This window comes from Enhydra lutris, unplaced genomic scaffold, assembly GCF_002288905.1.
Source record: "Enhydra lutris kenyoni isolate GAN:26980312 unplaced genomic scaffold, ASM228890v2 scaffoldscaffold30, whole genome shotgun sequence".
Classification (NCBI taxonomy): domain Eukaryota; kingdom Metazoa; phylum Chordata; class Mammalia; order Carnivora; family Mustelidae; genus Enhydra; species Enhydra lutris.
In genome coordinates, this window is record NW_019154114.1 from 18,405,724 (window position 1) to 18,429,054 (window position 23,331).

Below are 23,331 nucleotides of genomic sequence, written 5' to 3' on the forward strand. Positions count from 1 at the left end.
TCCGTCCCTAGACTAATGGGGACAGTGAGCCCACAGCTAAAGGCCCCCCTATGGGTGCAGGTCACCCCCCTTGGCTGGGCTCCCCTTCCTTCCAAAGAGTCACAGTTCCTGAGAGCACTCGGCGCACCCCCCCATCTGCTGACCCCATGCAAGCGTGCACCACTGTGTTCCTGTGCTCAAAGCAGAACGCGACGTCCCAGGGTCTCTGGGGCAGAAGTTGTGTAACCGAGCATTACAGACATTTTAGTATCCGCGTGAGTCCCCGTGTTACTGGGTTGTTTCACATGCGCATGAGTCCTGTGCGACTCCTTCCACCAGGTTCCCTGAGAAAAGCAGCACTCACACGTGCGAGGAGAAATCTAGAGCAAACGCTGGTGTCTTGGGACATTCTGAGGGCGGGTTTCCCCACAGGGGAGCAAAGCCTTCCACAGAGCCACACGCTTCAGAGGAAGGGATGTGGGGGCCGCTGCCAGGCTTATTCAGGTCCTAAACGTGGGTTCCAAGTGTCTCCCTCCGTGAAACGTCTGATCACAGCGGACGCCGCTTAACTGACACAGACTGAGCGGCCGCCCAGCAGCTCCCCGCGAGCGCGGCGAGGAGCAGGCGCCCTTCCGTGACCCTGGTGTCTTGGGGGCAGGGGGCAACAGCCCCAGCTCCTGGGCAGCGCGGCCCACCGTCTCCTGGAGGGAATCCCCACGACACGGCCCTTCAGGACAGGACCACAAGGACCGACTCAACATGCCTCCGGAATGATCTTCTAGCAAAAGTGTAAGGAGAGGAAACAACTATCCTGCTGTTCCCGTTGCTCTGAAATAGGAAGGCCTGTGCCCCGGGGACTGTTCTCTTTTCCCACTTCCCAGCTTCCAACCACAGAAGGCACAGCAGGTCTGGGATGAAGGGCTCCCCGGAGGGGGAGCAGCTCCCCTGGGGTCCTCAGAAGCCCATGCGTGGCTTCTTCCGCTGGGGCTGAGAGCCAGAGGGGACGGGTGCCCGCTGCCTGGAGGGGGTGGCCCGGAGGCTGGAGGTCTGGGAGGAGGACACAGCAGCACCTCTCAGGGTGGCCCTTCGCGGCGGCAGCTCGGCTGTGCCTTCCTGGGGGGTCTGCGACCTGGAGGGGGTGGCCCGGAGGCTGGGGCTCTGGGAGAGGGGCGAGCAGACCCCACGCGGGCTGTCCCCTCCGAGCGGCAGCTTCGCCATGTAGTCGCGGAGAGTCTGCTGCCGCTCCGAGGGGACACCCCGAGCCCACAGCTTCTGAGTCGACTCATGGGAGGGCGGGGTCACCGGTGGTCGAGGCTTGGCTTCGGGGGATGCCCGGTCTGGGCTACGAGGGGGGCTGGTGGCATCTGAGAGGTCCAGGCGGCCGCTGAGCGAGGAGAAAGTGCTGGACAGTTGAGTCCGGCGCTTGTGCCGCTTGGGCTGCCTGCCGGGCCCAGAGCTCAGGCCCCGCTGCCTGTCCCACCAGACGGCCATCTGGCCTTCCCAGGCCGCCTCCAAACGTGCGCTGAGCTCGTCCTCAGGGCCCGGCTCGGGGGCAGGGGGCGGCTCCACAGAGGGGAGTGGGCCCAGGTCCCTCTGCTGCAGCAGCCTCCCTCCAGCCATGGCCGCTCGGAGACCCTCTGGCCCCTTGCGCTCCCCCGTCCTCTGCTCCATGCAGCCCAGCAGACGGCGGTGGGAAAAGGTGGGTGCCGCCCACACAGGGGGAGGTGGGGGCACCGCCAGCAGGGCCTTCAGCCATCGGCTGCAGCACGCAGTGGCCTGGGGAGTCCAGGAAGCCGTGGGGGCATGGAGGGTAGCCCCGGGGTCTGCCTGGAGGCAGAGGCGCTGGTGGAAGACATCCCCGGCTGCCGAGAGTTGGAAGAGCGACAGGACTGGCTCGGAAGCCGGGAAAGGGATGGTGGCAGCCAGACCTGGACATGAGAGGGACAGTGACGCCAAGGCCCAGCAGGGCGCCCCCATGCCCCCCACTCCCAGATGCACTCCCTGGCCCCAGCGCACCGATGGTCGGCGCTTTCAGACGCTCCTGCAGCCGCCACTGACTCTTGGGCTCCAGCAGGGGAAACGCGGAGAGGGAGTCGCTGCTGGAAGGGAGAGACTGGGGGGGCCCCGCCAGCCTGGGTGCAGAGGCCCCCTCTCCTGGAGGAAAGCCAGACAGCTGAGGCCCTGCCCATCGTCCCGCCCGCCTCCTGCCCCAGCCCAGACTCCTACCTGTAAGGTGCAGCAGCCGCAGGTGCCCGTGCTGGGCGCCCAGGAGCAGCGGCCGTGGGCAGCCGGGCCGTGGCGGGGGCAGCAGCTGGGCCCACAGGGGAGCCGAGGGGAGGTCATGGTTCCACTTCAGCATGGGCACCAAGGGGAGGCGCTCATCCACCAGGTAGAGCGAAAACTGGGGGCCGATAGGAAATGAGAAGCGTGACCGAGGGAGAACCTGACAGAGGGGGATGAGACAGGGCAGGGGAGGGACGTGATGGGGAGACGTTGGGGGGAGGGACAAGGCCAGACCGAAGGACACTACAATGGGGATGAGTGGGGCTTGTGGGGGGAGGCTATGCACAAGGCGACTGGGACTGAGGGGGGCCGTGAGCAAGGGGGAGGAACGCAACTGCGGGGCGGGGGGTGGAACAGCAGCCAAGGAAGGCGATGGGGATGGGTGCACGTGTGCGTGTGTGTGTGTCGGGTGTGTTTGTGTGTGTGCCTGAGTGTGAAGACCGCACACCCCAGAGGGCCGTGTCCGAGGCAGGAGAAAGCGTGTGATGGGACAAGCAGCTCCGTGTGGCTCTCAAGAGGAGTTCAAGGCCCGGAGTTGTCCCAGCAGCGTGACCGCCCTGATGCCCCCCTACCCCGTCCCTACCGAGTAGCACCACACGGGGGAAGCTCCCCGGCATATCACTTGGAGTGCCACACGGGAGTGACTCTCAGGAAAGGCGCAGTCTTGTCACACAGACTGCTACCAGGCCTTCCCTGAAGCCGTCCAACCCTGGGACCTGTGCTCCAGACGCGCCGGTTAACAGCCTGGAGTCCTGGTGGGTGGGTGGGGGGCAGCCCCTCAGACCACCTCCCCTTCTCCTGAACACACAGGGAAACTGTGCCACATAGCACAGACTACTCCCCTGACACCCCGTGCCTTTCCTCCTGCACCGTGGGGCCTCCCCACAAGGCCATTCCCACCCGCCTGTTAGCACATGCCAGCCACAGACTCAACAGTCTCACGATCCCTGTTTTGCCGGAGCTGTCCTCCCGGACACCGTGCGCCGGGCCGCGGGGGGCAGGTGTGGCTCACCTGCGTACAGATGAGATGGAGTGTAGGAAGCAGGGGCTCGGGGCTGCACGCCCCCAGGTACTGGGTCAGCAGGACACGTTCTCCTTTCTGGCATGATGCCTCTGCGCCCCCACGAAAAAGCAACAGACCACAGCCGGGTGGGCCCTGGGGGAGAAACTCAGGTCAGCCCTCCCGCAGCTTGGGGCTGTGGCAAGACTCCGACCAGTCCCCGCCCCGGGCGGGCAAGGTTCATGGCCCTGCCACTCTTCATGCTCTCTAGGGAAGATGCTGGCCCCAGCCCTCCCCATATCTGCTCTGCCCCACAGCTGCGCCTGTGCCGGTCCCCTCCGCTCACCTGAGTGTCAATAATTTTCACTCCTGTGCGGTCCCCCACAGTCAGCACCCGGGGATGAGCGGTGAAGTCTGCCCAGCGCCAGGGAGAAGGGTCACAGAACACAAGGGTCTCAGGGTCCTTGTAGACTTGCTGCAGCCTTGGGGAGACAGGCCAGCCATGGGTGGGGTGATGGGCTGACACGGAGGGGCCCAGGGTCCAGAACACATTGCACAGGGAGCACGGGCTGTGGTCCGGGGGGAGCTGTGTGTTGCGGTGGAGGGTTTTCACGGGAAAGGGGCATTACCCGCCCTGGGGGGTCCACAGACAGACGGCTCCGGAACGGCTGCAGACGGCCAGCTCCCCGGGCAGGTGCGGGCTGTAGGGCACAAGGAGGATCAGCTGGCGCCCCCAACCTTTACCTACACCAGCTCCGTGCACACCACCCCAGCCGAGCCCCTCACCTGAGGCTGATCCCAGTGGCCCCCTTCCCGGCCTGCAGCACCTGGAGAGGGGCGGGCTGCCCCTGCTTGCTGACCTTCCACAGGGCGCAGTGGTAGTCCGAGCGGACAGCCAGCAGGGCTGAGGGACGGACAAGGTCAGAATAAGGGAGCAAGTCAGCGAGGGAGGGAGGCAGGCGGGGAGGGAGGTGTCCAAAGGACTCACTTTCCCCTTGCACAGTGCGGGTCACCACCTGCCGGACAGGTCCTCGGAGCTGGATGTGGCCAGGGTCCCCGAGAGCCTGAGCATCACTGCCTGAGGTCAGACTGACCTCTTGGAAACCTGGGCCTCTGGCTAAGGATAGGTATATGAGCTCTGGTCACTGCAAGTCCCCCAATATCCTGCCAGTCTCCGGGACCAGGCCGAGAGCACCCCCTCCGCCAGAGAGAGCCGCCTCTACCTCGTCATCACCCGCCTGAGAAAGGATACAGAGCTTGTCTAGAGCACCTCCCGCCGGATAGACCAACTGTCCCACCTGGGGCGTCCTCCCGGGCACCCAGGCCAAAGCGCCCCCGGTGAACGCGTCGTCCAGGAGCAGCTGCTCCCACCGCACGGCCAGCTCCTCGTGCAGCAGCTTCCCGAGGAGGCTGGCCACTGACTTGCCCAGGACAGGGCCCCCGAGGATGGAGAAGCGGCGCTGTCGGTAGCTGAGGAAAGCCCAGGGGCAGCTGGGGACGAGGCAATGGCAGGAGGATCAGGCGGCAACAGTGACCAAGAGGAGGACTGGGTCCCATCCGGAGAGAGGCCAGGCCAGCAGGTGCGTTTATTTGTTTGTTTTAGTTAACCTAGAATTTCTTCCTTTGGGAAATGATTCCACCTTATTCCCTGCTGCAAAAGTGGTCCTAGGTCACCCCTGGCCACAGTGATCGGCTCATGGAGGAGCCAGACACCCAGGCCACGCCAACCACACCTTTCCCAGGGGTTTGGGTAGTGCCTCAAGAAAAACACTAGCTTCTTCCTTGAAGTCATAAGCCATCTCACTGCCACTTAGGAATAGTTCGTCCAGGAATTGAGCCAAGCAAAGCCAAGTGAAGGAAAAGAGAAAGAGAGCCTTAGTAATGTTATTCCAACACCTAGATGCAGCCATACCTGCAGCTCATAAATTGAATTCCCTCTTCCATTTAGAGTTTGGTGCGAGGAACTGGAGCCCCTGACCACATGGGGCAGAGGAAACAACTGTGAGGGGAACCTGGACCCCCTTGGCTGCTTCCATATCACCCCAGCTAGGCCTCCCAGCCCGTCCTTTCTCACTAGCCACTTGCCCCCAGGGCTGGTGTCCACCGAGGTCCTGGAGTAGGCTCTTCACACTGACCACTGTCTTCTTCTTAGAACGGCTCTGTGTGGAAAGGCCTTGTCAAGCTCGCACACCCGAGGTTACCCTGACAAGAAGTGGGGCGCCCCCTCTCCTGGCTGGGCAGGGGTTACTCACCCGTGCTCCCTCCAGTTTGAAATTCTCCAGCATCAGCTTCCCCAGGGGTGCAAAGGCTATGTCCCCATGGTCCCACAGGAAGCGGCTGAGCTGCGGGAAGGGGGGCTGGGTCACCACGCACAGCCCCCACCACCCAGCACTGCCCGCTGTGGGGCTACCCACCTGTTCCGTAACGTCCAGCACGGCTTGGGGCTTCCTTCGGAACGTGAAGCCTCCCCGGAAAAGCAGGTCCTGGGCAGTCACCCCAGGGTCCCAGGGATCTGACGGAAGAATGAGGCAGAGAAGGGGTTTGTTCAGGAACCGGAGAGGGCTCACAGGTGGGGGCAGGTGTCCTAGGTGACCGAAGATCACCAGCAGGGAGGGAAGGCCTTTGGGGGGGGGGAGGCGGGGGACAGAAGGGATACAGGGAACAGCTTGAAAGGAGCCCCAGGAACCAAGACACTTACCAGGACCAGGAGGCAGCAGAGGAAGGGGTCCAGGGGTCTCTGGCTCCCAGAGCAGCTGCGTGGCCATGTGTGGCGCCCCATTCTGAGGAAACACAAGCCCGAAAGGAACACAGTGAACACAGCCCCAGGCTGGGTGCACACTTTTAAAAAAATTTTGTTTTTTAATTTTAATTTTTAAAATTTTTTTATTTATTTTTATTTTTTAAAAATTTTTACTTTAAGTAGGCTCCACGCCCAACGTGGGGCTTGACTCACGACCCTGATGTCAAGAGTTGCATCTTCTACCGACTAAGCCAGCCAGGTGCCTCTTCATTTACTTTTAATGTGTAAGCACATATCTTACCAACTCATCGGTACAACAGTCATCACCGCTTTACTGGTGAAGAAATGGAGGCACCGGGAGGCTCGCTCCAGGAAACAACTGGTTAAGAGAAGGGGCTGGGAGCCTGGCGCCTGTCCCTACCTCTGAGCTGCAGCGCCCCCCAGCCCTGTGCCATCACTGGCTGGCCCCAGAACCGCCTGATTCTCACGTCCACTCAGGAGACCTCATGGTTACTGACTGAGGGGAGCCCACAGGCCACTCTGCTCTCCCCAGCGCTGGGCTCGTCCAAGGCCACTCAGCTCCGACACTCGGGTACAGGAGGCAGCGAGCTGGGCTCCCAGAGGGGACCGAATGGACATTAAACCCTTCTTCATCGGGGACCCTCCCCTCTGCCGGGCATCATCCTTAAGCAGCCTGTCTCCAAGTTGGGAGCCAGATGGCTTAGGCCTCCAGGGAAAGCCGCTTGTCCCTCCTGTCTGGGGAGGTCTCTCTCCCCTCCTGTCTCCTCACCACTTTCTCCCCACGCTGCTCCATGAGCACACTCTGGGTTTTGGGCAGTGCTCTTGTCACACGGGGTGAAGATATTATCCTTTGGTTGCTTGTCCTACTGGACCTAACCCTAAGTCCCCTAAGGGCAAGGGATACCTCTGACTCATGCTGGATTTCCAAGGCCTAATGAGGCCCCCCCTTCTCCGCGTGCACTGCAGGGGCTCAATAGTGAGCATCTGCTGAGCAAAGGCAGGAAAGGAAAACCGAGGAAGAGGCAGCAGCCTGTGCTCTGGAGTGAGGGGCCACAGCCAGGGCTCTCCCCCGGATCTTCACCTCAGAGTTCTCGGGCAGGGACTCCGGCAGCATCAGGGCGTCTCTCCAGCTACACATGAAGGACAAGTCAGGGACATTACTCAGACCAAGGGGGCCAGCCACGAACAGCGTGGGTCGAAGGGAGCTGGGGAAGTCCATCCTGGAAAACAAGAACCACACAGCACATCTTCTCGGAGACTTGAACCTGAGCATGCCTTCCAGGGCTCCTGGGAGAGGAAGAACTGCCCTAACAGGGCTATATTTTGAATTTTATTTCAGAAAGATAATAAAGAATAAATAAATACACAGCCTACTGCCAGATACTAATAAGTACTCAATTAAAACCAACCAGCCAGGGGCGGCTGGGTGGCTCAGTAGGTTAAAGCCTCTGCCTTCAGCTCAGGTCATGATCCCAGAGTCCTGGGATAGAGCCCCATATCAGGCTCTCTGCTCAGCAGGGAGCCTGCTTCCTCCTCTCTCTCTCTCTCTGCCTGCCTCTCTGCCAAATCGTGATCTCTGTCAAATAAATAAAATCTTTAAAAAATAAATAAATAAATAAATAAAACCAGCCAACCAGGAGGCAGGGGATGGCAATGTGATAGGCAGCGGCAGCCAGGGAAAGCCTCACTCAGAAGGGGACATTTGGCACAGCCTGAACCTAAGGAAGAAAAGAACGGTGCAGACAACTGAAACGAGGGGTCCTGCCAGAATGAACAGCAAGTACAAAAGTCCTGGGGCAGAAAAGTGTGTGAGAAACAGCTGGGAAGCCAACAGAATGAATGAGGAGGAGCATGGAAGGGGATGTGGTGTGGGGCAGCTTCTATTGTAGCTTTCAGCTCTGCTTGTAGCTACCCTATTACAACCACTGGTGGGGAAATGATGCACCCTCCACCCCAGGCTGCTCTCCCCAAGAGCAACTCAAGTTCCCTCCAAACCAGGACAGAGTCTTCTTCCTCTGTCTTCCCATGTTCAAGTATAGTACCTTGTGGGAAATGCAACTGACCCTGTGTTGAATAACAATAAATTTATGTCAAAGGAAAACAAAATAGAATAAATTTACATCAAAGGGTTGTGCCAGATTCAAACTGCTCAAGAAAAATAAGCAGCCGCGCCATCCCTCTTCTTTTATTAACCACAAAAGTAACAGCAATGGTCACTTCCTGAACACCAGCAGGTGCCAGAGACGGACTACCCGTTTTATTTGTCTGTTGCCTCTGTTTCGGAGTTCTGGAAACTGAAGCTCAGGGAACAGCAAACCCCCCAAGGCCAACAGCTTGGTCCCCCATCCAATTCAAAGTCCAAGTTCTGAACCACTCCGCTCCCATGCATCCACAGGAAGCAAGCATTAGCATTAGTGTTGGAAACCAAAAATCTCTTTCCCTGGGAACTGCCACTGCATTTTATCAATCTATTATGATAAATAAACTTAAATTTTGTTTAAAGATTTTATTTATTTACCTGACAGAGATCACAAGTAGGCAGAGAGGCAGGCAGAGAGAGATAAGAGGAGGAAGCAGGCTCCCTGCCGAGCAGAGAGCCCGATGTTGGGCTCGATCCCAGGACCCTGGGATCATGACCGGAGCCGAAGGCAGAGGCTTTAACCCACTGAGCCACCCAGGCGCCCCTAAACTTATCATTTCATTCCGTACATCCACGTACTGTCAGCACCACGCAGGACACCCGTCACACAGTAAAAGCCAATAACTACTTCTCAAATGAACGGACATGCGTAACTCATGGCACACCAGCCTCACCCTAACGGCGGTCTCTATGTATAACCTCATCTCTTCGCTGAGACTGAGCGCTCTCCCAGGGCAGGGGCTGTATCTGATTCATTCCTGAGTTCTGAAGTTGGACTGCTGCCCTCACTCTTTCCCATAACGGAACAGGAGAGGGCGGTGGCACGAACCAAGGAGGCGCTCCGTGAATCCTTCTGCCCGGTCCCGATTGCAGCGCGGGAGCACCCACGCCACCCGGCGGCGGCCGCACCCCCGACAACCCGCGTGCGCCCGTCTCCAGCTCACCTCCGCCTCCCCTCTTGGGCCTGGGCTCCAGTCCCACTGACCTCCTCCGGGATTGCCTCATCACACTTTTCACTGCAAACCCTCTCTCGGTTCCGAATGAATGCCAGCACCCTTCCCACCCACCTACAAAATCCTACCCATCCTTCAGATTTCCAGACAGCAGGCTTCCCGCGGGTTCTCGCCCCAGCACCTTCGCCTTCCCCCAGAGCACGCACGGCAGCGTGCGATTCGATACTGAGAGACTCCAAACGGCTCTAACAGTCCCCATGGGGAAGGGGCTTCTTCTCTTCCCAGCACCTCGGTGTTTGCGCCACAGTAACAACCAGTACTTACACATCGAATGGAAAAACCCAGAAGTGAGTGAGCCTCAAACCAAGCCCGGCAGGCAGAGGGCGCCGGTGGAGCTCCCGACCCCCGAAAAGCCCCTCCGCGAAGCAGACTCACTTCCCGCCCTCACCTCCGACCACCGCAGGGGACCCGCGGGGACCGCTGCGTGCCCGACAGCTGCCGCCACGCTTTGCACTTGTGGGGGCCTCCCGCTGCGTGAGGCAGGAGCTGAGGACCCACCGTGCAGCGGTGTATAAACCAGTGTATAAACCAGCTGTGGGGCGACCCGTGCCAAAGTCACACAGCGTGGAGCCCGCGGACCCGCGCACAGGCCAAGCCCGAGCTCCGCTCCCGCCTGGGGGCTCCCCCTCCCTGCCGTCCCCACGGCGCGCGCGCTTACGTGGCCCGGGCCCCGCGGTGCTCGTCGGGGACTGGGAACTCCACGGGACGCTCGGCCGACCCACGAGCCACGAGCCACGAGGGAGCTAGCCAACTACACCCCGACTCCAGGGCCGGGGATGGAACAGGGCAAATTAACGGTCTTCCGGGCAGGACCGGAAGTGCTCACTCGGAGATAGGAAGTCCCGCCTCCTAGCGTACCCTCAGCGGGCGCCCTAGAGCGCCACCTGTTGGATGGAGGGGGAATGGGCTTGAAGCCGCAACCTTGCGCAGTAGTATAGTCCCGCGAAGTGAAGTCTGCGTGCTCTTGAGGCCTGTCTGACGCGGGTTCAAATCCTATGTCTGCTCTACTTCCTGTTTCTCAGCCTTGTTCTTGAGTATTAAACGAATTCATTCAGAAAACACTGAGCACCAATATGAGCCAGGCACTGTATTAGTGAGTAAAAATCCAATTAATTGGCCTCATATCTTATGAAGCAGGCTTTACAACTAGGGGTGCGGGAAACCCTGGAGTGCAAGAGTCTCTCCCAATGGTCAAGCAAGTATGGCTCTAGGCATTGCTTCTCAAATTCTAGCTTTCATTGCATCACCTGCATGGGGTATAAAAGACTTTCTGGAAGGGGTGGGACCTGTTGATTTGCGTTGCTAAATTCCCAGGTGATGCTGAGTGTGCTTGTCAGGAGTACACGCTTTTAGGAACAAATATGCAATCAAAAATCTTACCATTATCTTAACCCAATAGCTCTCAAACTCAAGCATGCAACAGAATCCCCTGAAGGGCTTATTAAGCTAGTTTGCTGGGACCCACTCCCAGAATTTCCTGTTCAGTAGGTCTGGGATGTGATTCAAGAATTTGCATTTCTTTTTTTTTTTTTTTAAAGATTTTATTTATTTATTTGACAGACAGAGATCACAAGTAGGCAGAGAGGCAGGCAGAGAGAGAGGAAGGGAAGCAGGCTCCCTGCCGAGCAGAGAGCCCGATGCGGGACTCGATCCCAGGACCCTGAGATCATGACCCGAGCCGAAGGCAGCGGCTTAACCCACTGAGCCACCCAGGCGCCCAAGAATTTGCATTTCTAATGAGTTCCCAGGTGATACTGATGCTGCTGGTCCAGGCACCCCACTTTGAGAAACGTTATTTTTTAAAAATCAATTTCCAATTGCACAGCAAAGGAAACAGTTAACAAAACCAAAAGACAACTGACAGAATGGGAGAAGATATATTTGCAAATGACATATCAGATAAAGGGCTAGTATCCAAAATCTATAAAGAGCTTAGCAAACTCAACACCCAAAGAACAAATAATCCAATCAAGAAATGGGCAGAGGACATGAACAGACATTTCTGCAAAGAAGACATCTAGATGGTCAACAGACACATGAAAAAGTGCTCCACATCACTCAGCATCAGGGAAATACAAATCAAAACCACAATGAGATACCACCTCACACCAGTCAGAATGGCTAAAATTAACAAGTCAGGAAATGACAGATGCTGGTGAGGATGCGGAGAAAGGGGAACCCTCCTACACTGTTGGTGGGAATGCAAGCTGGAAAACAGCACGGAGGTTCTTCAAAAAGTTGAAAATAAAGCTACCAGCAATTGCACTACTGGGTATTTACCGTAAAGATACAAACTTAGTGATCCGAAGGGGCATGTGCACCCGAATGTTTATAGCAGCAATGTCCACAATAGCCAAACTATGGAAAGAACCTAGATGTCCATCAACAGATGAATGGATAAAAAAGATGTGGTATATATACAATGGAATACTACGCAGCCACCAAAAGAAATGAAATCTTGCCATTTGAAACAACATGGATGGAACTAGAGGGTATTATGCTGTCAATCGGAGAAAGACAACTGTCATATGATCTCCCTGATATGAGGAAGTGGAGATGCAACGTGGGGAGGCTTGGGGGGTAGGAAAAGAATAAACGAAACAAGATGGGATCAGGAGGGAGACAAACCATAAGAGACTCTTAATCTCACAAAACAAACTGAGGGTTGCCGGAGGGAGAGGGGTAGGGAGAGGGTGCTGGGGTTATTTATGGACATCGGGGGGGTATGTGCTATGGTGAGTGCTGTGAAGTGTGTAAACCTGGCGATTCACAGACCTGTATCCCTGGGGCTAATGATACATTATATGTTTATTTAAAAATTTAAAAAAATTTTTAAATCAATTTCCAAATTCCCAGCATCCTTCTGTACAGTTTTTAATCTGGGAGGTGTTTGAGATCAGACACTTGCCTTTCCACACTGTGGAGTATTGCCTGAGCTGGGTGCTGAATGAGCAGGAAATTCCAAAAAGCAGAGTTCCTACAGGAGAGAGTCCCCACTAGACTGAGAAAAGTGGGTTCAGTAAGAAGTAGTGATGGAAAGATGCAGAAGGGGGCCTTCTGGGAGCTGACAAGACTGCGTTCATCTCAGTGCTGGTTACATGGATGTGTTCAGGGTGTGAAAATTCACCAAATGATCTGTACACTTTTCTGTACATGAGGTATATTTCAGTAAAGCAGTTTTTTTAAAAAAAATCTGATGCTTTATCACACTGAAACTTCTCAATGCACCTTCTCAGTTGTCTTAGAATGTAGAAGTCACCCTATGAGGTCAGGAATTCTTCTGGGCTGGTCACTGCCATACCCCAAAACACCTGGGAGAGTGGATGCTTGGTAAGTACTAGAGTTATTGGAAGGGAATTATTGGAATGAAATGAGATGGTTCTTCTGAGAAAATGCCAACACTTTTATTTAAACTGAAAAAAATGAAGTCAGACTGTTTTTGATAGACACTGATTCTGTTTTAGCCGATTGGTTTGATTAGAAGGGTAGGCTTTGCCAATGAGGTCATTTGGAGAGTGTTTTTCATAAATGGAATAAGTGAAGCTTGCATCTCCATGGTTTTGGTGGAAACACATTGGAAAGATGATTGTAATACATAATAAACTAGAAATTGCTGCTTTTGTAACTATTTAAACTTGCAACTAAAAACTTGGGCGTGTATAGTTTTTCAAAATTGTTTTGAGGTTATATATACCAAAAAAAATGAAAGCCATTTATATTAGCCATTTATATTATATAAAAAAAAAAGTCATCTGCTGTAACAGATTGCCAGGAGCCCAGTGGCCTAAGACAACATAATATTGGGGGTGCTTGGTTGGCTCAGGTCACCATCTCAGGCTCTGCACACAGTGGGAAGTCTGCTTGAGATTCTCTCTCTCCCTCTACCCAACCCCCCACTCTCTGTCTCTGAAATCAATAAATCTTAAAAATAACAACAACAATGTAATATTGTACAGGTTTAGAGGTCAGAAGCCTGAAAATAGGTCTCACTGAGCTAAAACAGATTTTAGCAGAGCTATATTTCTCTCTGTAGGCTCTCGGGAGAATCTGCCTTCTTGTCTGTCCTGTCTTCTAAAAGCTGCCTGCATTCCTTGACTCATGGCCCCCTTCCATCTTCACAGCAACAACGGCCAGTTGAGTCTTTCTCAAGATGCCAACTTTCCGATTCTGCCTTTGTCTCCCTCTTCCCTGTTTAAGGACCCTGGCGATTGATTAGCCTAAAGCAGTCCCCCCCTACCTTTTTTAAAGATTTTACTTTTAAGTAATCTCTCCACCCAATGTGGGGCTCGAACTCACAACCCTGAGATCCTGAGTCACATGCTGCAGGCACTGAGTCAGCCAAGTGTGCCCAGTCTTCCTATCCTAAACTCAGCTGATTAGAAACTCTAGTTCCTTTGGTAACCATAATGCTCCTCTTGGCATATGATGTAACAGAATCCTAGGCAGTGGGAACGAGGACACGGACATCTTTGGCGGACTGTTATTTTACCTATCACACCACTATTCTGTATCCCTCTTAGGACATACCCATCTAGCTTCTGCATTGCGAGGCCAATTCCATTTCTTCCTTCCTTCTTTTCTTCCCCTAAACAAGCTCTTCCTTTTTTTTTTTAAATTGACATACGCTTACCGTGCAGTAAACTGCACAAGTCTTAAGTGTCCAGCTTATCAAGTTTTTACATACATGTGCCCCCCAATAACCACCACCCAGATCAAGACAGAGAACATTTCTGCCACTTGAGAATTCCCTGGCGCTACTTCCCAGTCAACACCCCCTTCAAGTGGTAACCATGACTCTGACTTTTATCATCATAGATTAATTTTGCCACCTCAAGGAATGTCTATCAACATAATCATGGGGAAGGTGCCCTTTTTAGCCTGGTTCCTTTTGCTCAAATGCCTGGGAGATTCACCCATGTTTTGAATTTAACAGTAATTCCTTGCTGTGGGGTTACAGTCTCTGGTATGACTCTTGCCCGTTTGTCCATGCAGTTTCCTGTGGGTGATGCTTCCGAGCTCAGTAACGCCGTCCATGTCTCTTCGTGGTTGTAAGCAGCTGCCATTCCATTTCTGAGCACCTGCTGTGACGTCCCTCTGTCTGCTGAGGCCTGCTTCTACTCTCTGAGCTATCTCCGAAACCAGAATTGTTCTTCCTGATGCCATTCCTTGAAACGTTTGAGAAGGTGACTCCACCCTGCCCCGCTCTTCCCAAGTCAGATATTCCTGGTTCCCCCACCTGCTCCTATCAGGCCACGCTTCCTGGTGAGCGTCGTCAGATCCGAAGGGAGCGATCGCCAGCAGCGGCGGCGGTGGCAGCAACAGCGACAAACCTCACGGACTGTGAATGGAGTAACGGGTCGTATTTTCCCGTTTGTTGGCTCCTGTAGGACTCCGTGAAAGGTGTGGCCCCTTGGAACCGTTGTGTACTGCATCATAACAGGCCATACGTGATTGTCTTCACCCCTAACCTCATCTTGTTTTTATTTTCCCTTCGTTCCTAGTCCCTCATCTTAAAGAACTGCCGTTCTGTGGTGTTTCCTATAAGCCAACTTAAAATGCCTGCTGCACAACAACAGAACCGGGCGGGGGGCTGCTAAATGGATAATCTGGGCTTCAGGAAGGCCTGCAGTGGACACTTTTTAAATGTAGATCCTGAAGGTGCTGTGGGGCCGCTTCGGTCGAGAACACCTGCCTGTATCAAACACAGACATTCACCGCCCCCCCCGCCCCCCCCCCCCCGCCGAAGCTTAGCGGTTGGGGGTGGGCTGGTAGGATGGGCGCATTTTGGGGCGTCCCGGGGCGAGAACAAGGCGGAGCCAGACCCGCACCCCCAAATCCCTTCCCAGGTCTTCATTTCCAGGACCATCCCAGTCTGGAGAAGCCGGACATGGGAGCGGCCGCCTTCCTCCCCTCCCCACTTCCTGGCCTGAAACCCCACCCCGGAAGTGGGGGTTAGCCAGGAGCCCGCTCAATCTGCGCTCCACCTCCCGGCAGCCGCTACTTAGGAAACTGGCCTTCCAATTGGCTGGGCACAGTGTCCCACCTAGCTCTGCAGGCCCTCATTGGCCAGCTGTGAAGGAGAGGCGGAGCTTGTCTTGCTCTGGCCGCTGAGCCACGTGCTCCTCGCGCTGAGCCGCACGCAGGGGCACGTGTAAAAGGGCGCAGGCAGCGTGAGATTGGTCCCGCAGTCCTTTCTGGTCCCCGCGTCCGGCCATGGCTTCAGCATCCAGCACCGCTTCAGGCGCGGAGGACGGTGGCCGCAGGAAGCCCCGTCTGGCGGCGTCGTTACAAATCAACCCCAGGCCCAGACCCTGGCGGCCCACGGCCAGCCTGGGCCAAGATCCCTGGGAGCCCGCTGTCACCCCTAACGCGGAGAACGACGAAGGGGGCGGGCAGCCCCAGGCCTCGGCAGCGGGGGACGGTGGGCCCGGGGAGGGGGCCGGACTCGGGGATCTGGGGGCAGCCAGGGCCCGGGAAGAGTTGGGGGAACAGATGGGGACGTCCCCGAGGGTCTCTGTCCCGCCTGCAGGGCCTGCCGGGGACCTCCCGACGGCGGCCAGGCAGCTGGGCCTGCAGCTCAAGGACCCGCCGCAGGGCCAGGCCGTGGCCTCGCTCGCGCAGTATGCAGCCAGTCTGGGCGTCTCCCTGATCTTCCGAGAGGACCAGACAGCAGGTGAGGCCCGGTGGCCTGGGACCGCGGGGCTTCCTGGGCTAACCTCAGATGAAGTCGGAGGGACTGTGAGCTGGGCCTGAGCCGGGGGCTGAGGCCGACCTGCTGGGAGCCGCCCTGTGCCATCTGACCCAAGAGGCCACAGCCTGGGAAGGGATAACCACTCTGAAGCTTGGAAAGGTTAAGTACCCACCCCTTCAGCCCGGGGATTTTTTGAGGGCCAATTATATGCAATTAGAGTTTCCATGGCAACACCGGAGCGACCCTAGTGAAGGCCAGCTCCTGACCGATAGACCTCACAAGCACGGTTTGGTAATGGCAGCAGCGGGAGGAGATGTGACCCATAGCATGTCCTCTTCCTCCGTGTGTCCCCCCACCTCTCACTCAGACACACACAGGTCCCACATTCAGGTTCCCAACCTTAAAGCAGAGCATTCCCAGTTTCTAAGGAGGTAAGAGATTCTGTCCAGCTGCGGGGCACCTGGTAAGACTGCCTAGTAGAACCCCAAATGAATAGCTCAAAAAAAGGGACTGTATTAAAAATGGACCTGGAACATTTTTCTTTTAAAGATTTTATTTATTTATTTGACAGACAGAGATCACAAGTAGGCAGAGAGGCAGGCAGAGAGAGAGAGAGAGAGAGAGAGAGAGAGGGAAGCAGGCTCCCCGCTGAGCAGAGAGCCCGAAGCGGGACTTGATCCCAGGACCCTGAGATCATGACCTGAGCCGAAGTTAGCGGCTTAACCCACTGAGCCACCCAGGCACCCCTGGAACATGTTTTAATTAGGGATGGTAAGAGAGCAGGCATGGAGAGGATTGTCATGGTGGAAGAATTAAGGACAGATCCCTAGGAACAGGTGGCACGGCTCACCACAGAGGGTCACAGGGGACAGAACCGGGATTGGGCGGGAGGCAGAAGGGCTCGTAGAGAAAAATGCAGAGCCTTTGTTGGGGTTTCTGGGGAAGGAATGGTTGAGGCAGGGTAAGTATGCTGGGTAAGCGTACGATTGTGTAAGGCAAGTCATTGAGTATGTTTTGGTGTTAGGAGGGTGTCCCTACTTGCCCATTACCTGCCTTGCAGTGATCTAGGATTGATGGTCTGGATTGGTTGGTTTCTTTTCCTATTTAAGATTTTTTTTTTTTTTTTCTTTTTGAGAGTAAGCTTATGCACAAGCAGGGTAGGGGTAGAGGGAGAGGGGAAGCAGACGCCCCCACTGAGCTCGGAGCCCAATGAAGGACTCAGTTGCGTGACCCAGAGACCGCGTCCCGAGCCAAAATCAAGAGCTGGACAGCCAACCAACAGAGCCACCTGGGTGCCCCTGGACTGGTTGGTTTCTAAACCAAAGGTGTGTTGGCGGGGCACCTGGATGGCTCAGTTGGTTGGGCATCTGCCCTCAGCTCAGGTCACGATCCCAGGGTCCTGGGATGGAACTCTGCATAGGGCTTCCTGCTCAGCAGGGAGTTTATTTCTCCCCTTCCTTCTGTCTCTCCCCCCAACTCAAAGGATGAGCTGTTCTGTAGCTGCACGCGTCTCTAATCTTCTGTCACGTGACACAGTTCCTTGGCCCACCTTTGTGTGCAGGACACTGATATTCTTGAGAGTAAAGGCTGGTGGTTTGTAGAAAGCCCCTCCACTTGGGTTTATTTCCTTGGGACTCGGTTCAGATTATGATTTGGGGCAGGGGGCGTGCTCAGTAACCTCGCGTCCTTGGCTGCATCCCCGGGAGGCCTGGGATCTGTCTGTCCTGCCACTGGCGGTATTAGCTGGGAGGGCCTCGGGAGTGGGGGGACGCCCCTCAGGGGTCTTCACTCTCCCCTCCGTGGTGAATCTGGCACCAGGGACTTCCCTGATGGTCCTGCACCTGCTTGTTGGCATTCTGGATGCCCTTGTAAAGGGAGTAAATCCTGGTGCTAGCGAGGAGTGCTGAGATGCCGGCTCCCTTCTCGAAGGGCAGTCCTTTTGGGAGACACGTTAGCAGTGAGTCCAACGAGAACCACGAAGCAAAATAGGCTCACGCACTTTCACTGGACACGAGAGCATTTGGTCGATGAACCTTTCAACCGAGGAGAGTCACAGAGCGGTGTGTGCTGGGAGGGGTGGGTTCTCTGGACTCTGGCCATAAGCAACTTTGCTCTTGACGTCTTTGCCACACGTCTTTGCCACGAGCCTTTTCACCTCTTAACTCATTGGCCATAAGGCAGTTTTGCCATGAAAGATTAAAAAAACGGATTGACAGTTTTGTGGGACAGTTTGGTTTCACCAAATCGGTTGCCAGTTGGGTTTCATTTCTCCACTGACAGAATTCCCATTCTAATATTGTCTAAATCGCAGCCCTCCCGGAGGTCCATGCAGAGTCTGAAGCCCCGTTTCCCAGAGAATTCTGGACTGTCCACACAAGGGGGACAATTTGCCCGAGGTAATGACAGTGTAGATGCTCCCACAACACGGTACTCTAGAGCTCTGTCCCAAATATGCAGTTCCGTATTCGGAAACTGATTCCTTTCTTAACAGAGAAAGAAATTTTAGCGAAAAAAGCAAAAGTGCACTGTCAGGCAAGGAGACGGGTAAGACTGTGTGTGAACCGAGAGGGTTTGAAGACAAGACCTCCGGTCCAGTCCACGAAGTGAAACTCCTTCGTTGTGCCGTGTTACCATGAACCCACACTACACGTTTTGATATGCGTTCAAGCATTTTGTATTTTGTGATCATCATTTTAGCTTTGTCATTCATTTCTCACGGGTCATTGTGTCCTTTCTGATGAATATCCTTCTGGTTTCTCCTGATTTTCTTTTATGGCGAAATTGCCTGATGGCCCACTGTAGTTTGGCGGTGCACGTAGGGGTGGGGTAAGGAGAAGCAGGCTGAGAGGGTTTGGGGCTCGGGGGAGCCCCTGACGGGGACGGAGCGCAGGGTGCTGCTTCAGGGTCCCCTCCTTCCACAGACCCATGCCTTCCCTTCTCTGTGCACGCCGAGCTGGGTGGGCTGCTCTGCCCCGCGGGCAATGCCGGCAGCAAGTCCGAGGCCAGGCAGCAGGCGGCGCTCTCTGCCCTCCACTACATCCGGAGTCAGCTGGGGAGCCCAGGTAAGCCGGAAAGGTGACCCAAGTGGGAGCACGTGCAGGGCTGGGTTGTCGCAGAGACCATCTGGGCATCAGGACCTCGCCTGCAGGGAGCTGGGGAGGGGGTGCTGTGAGCTGACCGCTGTCCACCCAGGGGTTGCAGGGAGTGCTGGAGGGGCAGCCCAGGAATTTGGGGTTGCTGGAAGATGATTCCCCCCGCCATTCCCACCAAGGAAACTTCTTGGCTTCCAGTAGGACAAAGGACAGGCAGGCAGGCCGGCCCTGGTATGCATGATAACCGATCCCCTTGTCTTTGTTCCAGAGCCTCCAAAGACCCCCAGCAAGCCTCCAGTCACCCCTCTGAGTGTAGGTAGGTGGGCCCCTGTTGTCCCAAGCCCTGGTGTGAAGGGAGGGGTACAGTCTACGGGGTCCCCACCTCCACCCTCTCCCCACTGTGCAGAGAACATCCTGACCCACGAGCAGCGCTGTGCGGCCGTGGTCAGCGCTGGCTTTGACCGTCTGGTGGACCAGACCTCACCGTACAGGGCCTGTAAGGGGACTGTGGCTGCCATCATCTTGGAGAGAGGTAGGGCTTGCCCTGCCCCTACTTTGGGACCCCTCCCACGCCCCCCTCTACACCATGGACCCCTGGCCTTTTCCAGCATGGCTCTGCCCCCTTCCCTTACAGAGGTCCCAGGCGCCAGGGGCCACGCCAAGGAGATCTATGACCTGGTGGCGCTGGGCACAGGCAGCAGTAGCTGTGCCCGCTGGCTAGACTTCTCCGGGCGGCAGCTCCACGACTGCCACGGGCTGGTCGTGGCTCGCAGGGCGCTGCTCAGGTGAGGGGTAGGCCGGGGGGACACTTGGCTGCAGGCCCTGGGGGGCACACAGGACCCCGCAGCCCGAACCGCTCCTCCGCCTGTCTCCTCCCCACCCCCAGGTTCTTGTTCCGCCAGCTCCTGTTGGTGACCCAGGGTGGCCCCAAGGGCAAGGAACGGTCGGTGCTGACACCCCAGCCTGGGTCTGGGCCCCCCTTTGCCCTCAAGCCCCGGATCTTCCTGCATCTCTATGTCAGCAACACCCCCAAGGGAGCTGCTCATGACGTCTAGTACGTGGGGGTTCCTCGTGGGACAGGCGGTATGGGGGTGCCAGAGGAGCAGCCCTCATTCTCGCGTCCTGGGCCTTTGCTCCCTCTGCCACCTCTGCAGCCTCCCACCGAGCTCCGAGGGCAGCCTCCTGCAGAGCCCGCCCTCCCGCCTGCAGGCCCACGTCCGCGGGGAGCTGAAGCCTGTGTGCTACGTGGCCCCTGCGCTCCGGGACACCCATGTGGGCTGCCTCTCGGCCAGTGACAAGCTGGCTCGCTGGGCTGTGCTGGGCCTCGGTGGTGCCCTCCTCGCCCACTTTCTGCCTCCCCTCTATGCCACCAGCCTGGTCCTGGGTGAGGGCCCTGTGCGGCTGGGGGGAGGGTGGAAGGTGGCATCTGCGGGGGGTATGGGACAGGGCGGTGGTAACTGAGACCTTTTCTTGTGCCCCTCTGCTCCCCCCCAGCTGACCCCTGCCACGACCCCCCAACTCTGAGCAGGGCCATCCACACTCGGCCCGACCTAGACAGGGTCTTGGGGCCCTGCCTGCCACCCCCCTACGCCCGTACCACGTTGCACCTGTTTGCGGGGCCCCCTGTGGCCCCCTTGGATCCTACCCCCAACACCTGCCATTGCCTGAGCCTCAACTGGAGCCTGGGGGACACCGATGTCGAGGTCGTGGACGTGGCCACTGGGCGTGTGAAGGCCGAGTAAGAAAGGCCTGTGGGTGGCATGCTGGTGAGGGGCCCGTGTCTCCCTGCCCATGGGTCAGAAGCCTGCATCGGGAGACCAGCTTGGGTTCTAATCCTAGCTCTGTGACCTGTGACCTGGGCTGGCGCTTCTATCACCCACCCTCTGACACCCATGAAACCCCCCCCCCCAAAAAAAGAAAACCTGCACGGCGAGAAGGGAGATGGCATGAGCAGCGTGGTGTGGTGTGTTAGCTCTGTCTCCAGGCTTCTCTCTCCATCTCCAGTGCTGGCCTCGGGCCCCCCTCCCGCCTCTGCAAGGCAGCCTTTCTCCGGGCCTTCCGCCAGGCTGCCAGAGCTCTCGGGAAGTCCCACCTCCTGGCCTTGAAGACCTACGAGGCAGCCAAGGTCAGCACCTTGCCTCCCCTCCAGCCCGCTCTGTCCTGCACCCCCAGCAAGCACGTGCTCTCCACCTTCCTCCTGTCCTGTCCTAGGCCGGACCCTACCAGGATGCTCGCAGGCAGCTGTCCCTCCTCCTGGACCAGCAGGGCCTGGGGGCTTGGCCCTCGAAACCACTGGTGGGCAAATTCAGAGGCTGAAACCCATCTCCTGGGCCGAGCTGGATCCTGCGGAAGGAGGGTCGCTTCTGGAGAGGGGTGGGGAGGCACATGGGGGGATGGGACATGCACAGGGTAAAGTTGGGGTTGCAGGGAGGGGCCTACATGGTGGGGGTAGGGGCTGTTGCATATTCGGACTGAAATAAAGAGCAGTTTTTGGTGCTTCTGCATATCTTTGGCTCTTAGTTGCGGGGGGCGGGGGACCTGCAGCCTTCTGTAGAAGGGTTCACGAGTGGGGCAGCTCCATGTAGCCAGCAGAGTGGTGATCGAAGGATCCGGAGAGGACGGCAAGTTTTTCTAGGAAGGTAGCGGCAAAAAGTTCTTGGCAAAAAAATAAAATAAAAAATAACTGTTCTGGGCACAGAGCTTTCTAGGGGAAAAAGCAAAATGTCTTATCACGCAGATCCACTCATCTTTCTTTGGGGAGGACCCAGGTGGCAGCCTCATTGGCCCCGGCTGGAAAATCCCTGATGGACCGGTTGAGACTACCTTTCTGGGAACCTTGAAACTGCAGTTAGATTATATATTAAACCCTGATTTGGGAACTCAGTCTAAGTGACACCATTTGGGGAGTGTGCTTTTTTAAAAACACAGAATGACTTTATTGTGTCACTGGCCACACTGTGAGGGCGTGGCCCTGTGCGTCCTGGGGCTGGGCTGCACAGTGAGTGTGGGAGCATTCCTTCTTGGGTGTGAAGGGGGCTCCTGCCTCCCTTCCTTTTCCAGTGATGTGGGAACCCAAGGCAAAAGACAAATTATAACACTTTCTTACTTCCTACAGCCCACAGACGTGTCCTTGAGACAGGCAGAGGGACATTCCTCTAGGGACTTAAAAGCCTCCTAGATCATACTTTGCTAAGGGCAGAAGGCAACCCTAGCCCACCCCCTCCCACCCAGGATCCTCTAAGTCTACTTTAACATATCAAAATGCCTTTAGAAATTTCCTTTATCTCTAAACCACCTAAACCACTCTATCTCTAGCTCTAGCTCTAGCTCTAGCTCTATCTCTATCTATCTCTAAACCACTCTAAAATGTCTGTTTTAAGGCACCAAGTTTGTGGTCCTTCGTTACTGCGGCCCTGGGGAGCTGACAGAGGGATCCCTACAGAGTGGGGTCCCCATCCTCCTTCTGTGCCTCTCCAGCTGCTCCCTGGGTAACTCAAGGGTCTGCCTGAGGCCACTTGCCTCCCCGGGCGGCTCTTGCATAGCCTTCCTGCTCCTCCAGGGGGCTGCCGTCCATCAGCAGGGCTGTCAGGCACCCTGAGGGTCTTGGGTGGGGAGACCACTCACACTAGCACAGGGACACACACTGCATATGTCTGCATGCCTGGGCACCCCACCAGCCCGGGCGGTGTCCATGGAGCAGGAGCCCAGGGCCCACGGGTGGCTGAAATCCTGCCAGCCCCCCAGTCCCATGCCCTGCGGCCCAAGGCTACCTGCACAACAACCCCCCCCACCGCCAGCATCTTAAGATTGAGAACTACGGACTGCTCCTCTAGGTGGGCCTTGGGAAGCTGGGTCAACGTTCAGGGGCAGGCCAGTGCTGATCTGGAGCCTGGGAGGGTACCCCCTCTGCCCACGCCACCTCTGTGCCCCCAGGTGTGTATGGCCGTGGCCAGCCACTTGAACATGAGTTGATTCATCTAGAGAAATAATCAGAAGGCCTGCCTGGGTGGTCTGTTCTCCTCGAGCTGATGCAAGAAAGAGCATTAAGATTTGGAGCCCTATGGCCCAGAAAGAATTCTTGAGATGTCTTTGGTGCCAAAAAGTGGTTTTATTAAAGCCCGGGGACAGGGCCCGGGGGCAGAAAGAGCTGCCCCGGGGTCATGAGGACTGGCCCATGATAAACTTTCAGGTTGGGAGGGGGTTAGGGATAGCATCAGTCTCAGGGAATTTTAGAAGCAAGGTTTCCAGGGCCTTGGGCTATTGATGGGAAAAGGCCATTTATTACCGTCTAATAAAACCTGAGTCATGAGACCCTGCAGATGTATATCGGTGGGCCTTTCTAAAGGCATTTTGATATGTTAAAGTAGACTTA

General features: G+C 56.3%; 2 protein-coding genes across 6 annotated transcripts; one reads left to right on the forward strand and one right to left on the reverse strand.

Annotated features, from left to right (window-relative positions):
- Positions 1-38: 38 nt before the first annotated feature.
- Positions 39-9,967, reverse strand: LOC111152909 (TATA-box binding protein associated factor, RNA polymerase I subunit C). 5 transcript variants are annotated; one of them, XM_022511645.1, is made up of 15 exons: positions 9,835-9,967; positions 7,105-7,243; positions 5,961-6,042; positions 5,677-5,774; positions 5,515-5,604; positions 5,348-5,421; positions 4,515-4,753; positions 4,251-4,367; positions 4,049-4,166; positions 3,892-3,963; positions 3,609-3,744; positions 3,275-3,418; positions 2,206-2,380; positions 1,996-2,130; positions 40-1,907 (listed from the first exon to the last, which is right to left on the reverse strand). In XM_022511645.1, exons 2-15 carry the CDS (start codon positions 7,240-7,242, stop codon positions 934-936), a joined length of 2,592 nt encoding a protein of 863 aa, XP_022367353.1. In that variant the 5' UTR covers position 7,243; positions 9,835-9,967; the 3' UTR covers positions 40-933. The 5 variants fall into 5 exon arrangements, with proteins under 5 accessions (XP_022367350.1, XP_022367351.1, XP_022367353.1 ...); XM_022511644.1 differs by having other exon boundaries at positions 934-1,907; positions 1,996-2,133; XM_022511642.1 differs by having other exon boundaries at positions 39-1,907; positions 1,996-2,380.
- Positions 9,968-15,389: 5,422 nt separating this feature from the next.
- On the forward strand, positions 15,390-21,275 carry LOC111153058 (adenosine deaminase domain containing 2). Its single transcript, XM_022511860.1, has 10 exons — positions 15,390-15,849; positions 18,789-18,929; positions 19,228-19,275; positions 19,366-19,491; positions 19,594-19,744; positions 19,846-20,013; positions 20,114-20,343; positions 20,454-20,697; positions 20,964-21,084; positions 21,171-21,275. Exons 1-10 carry the CDS (start codon positions 15,390-15,392, stop codon positions 21,273-21,275), a joined length of 1,794 nt encoding a protein of 597 aa, XP_022367568.1.
- The last annotated feature ends 2,056 nt before the right edge of the window (positions 21,276-23,331 follow it).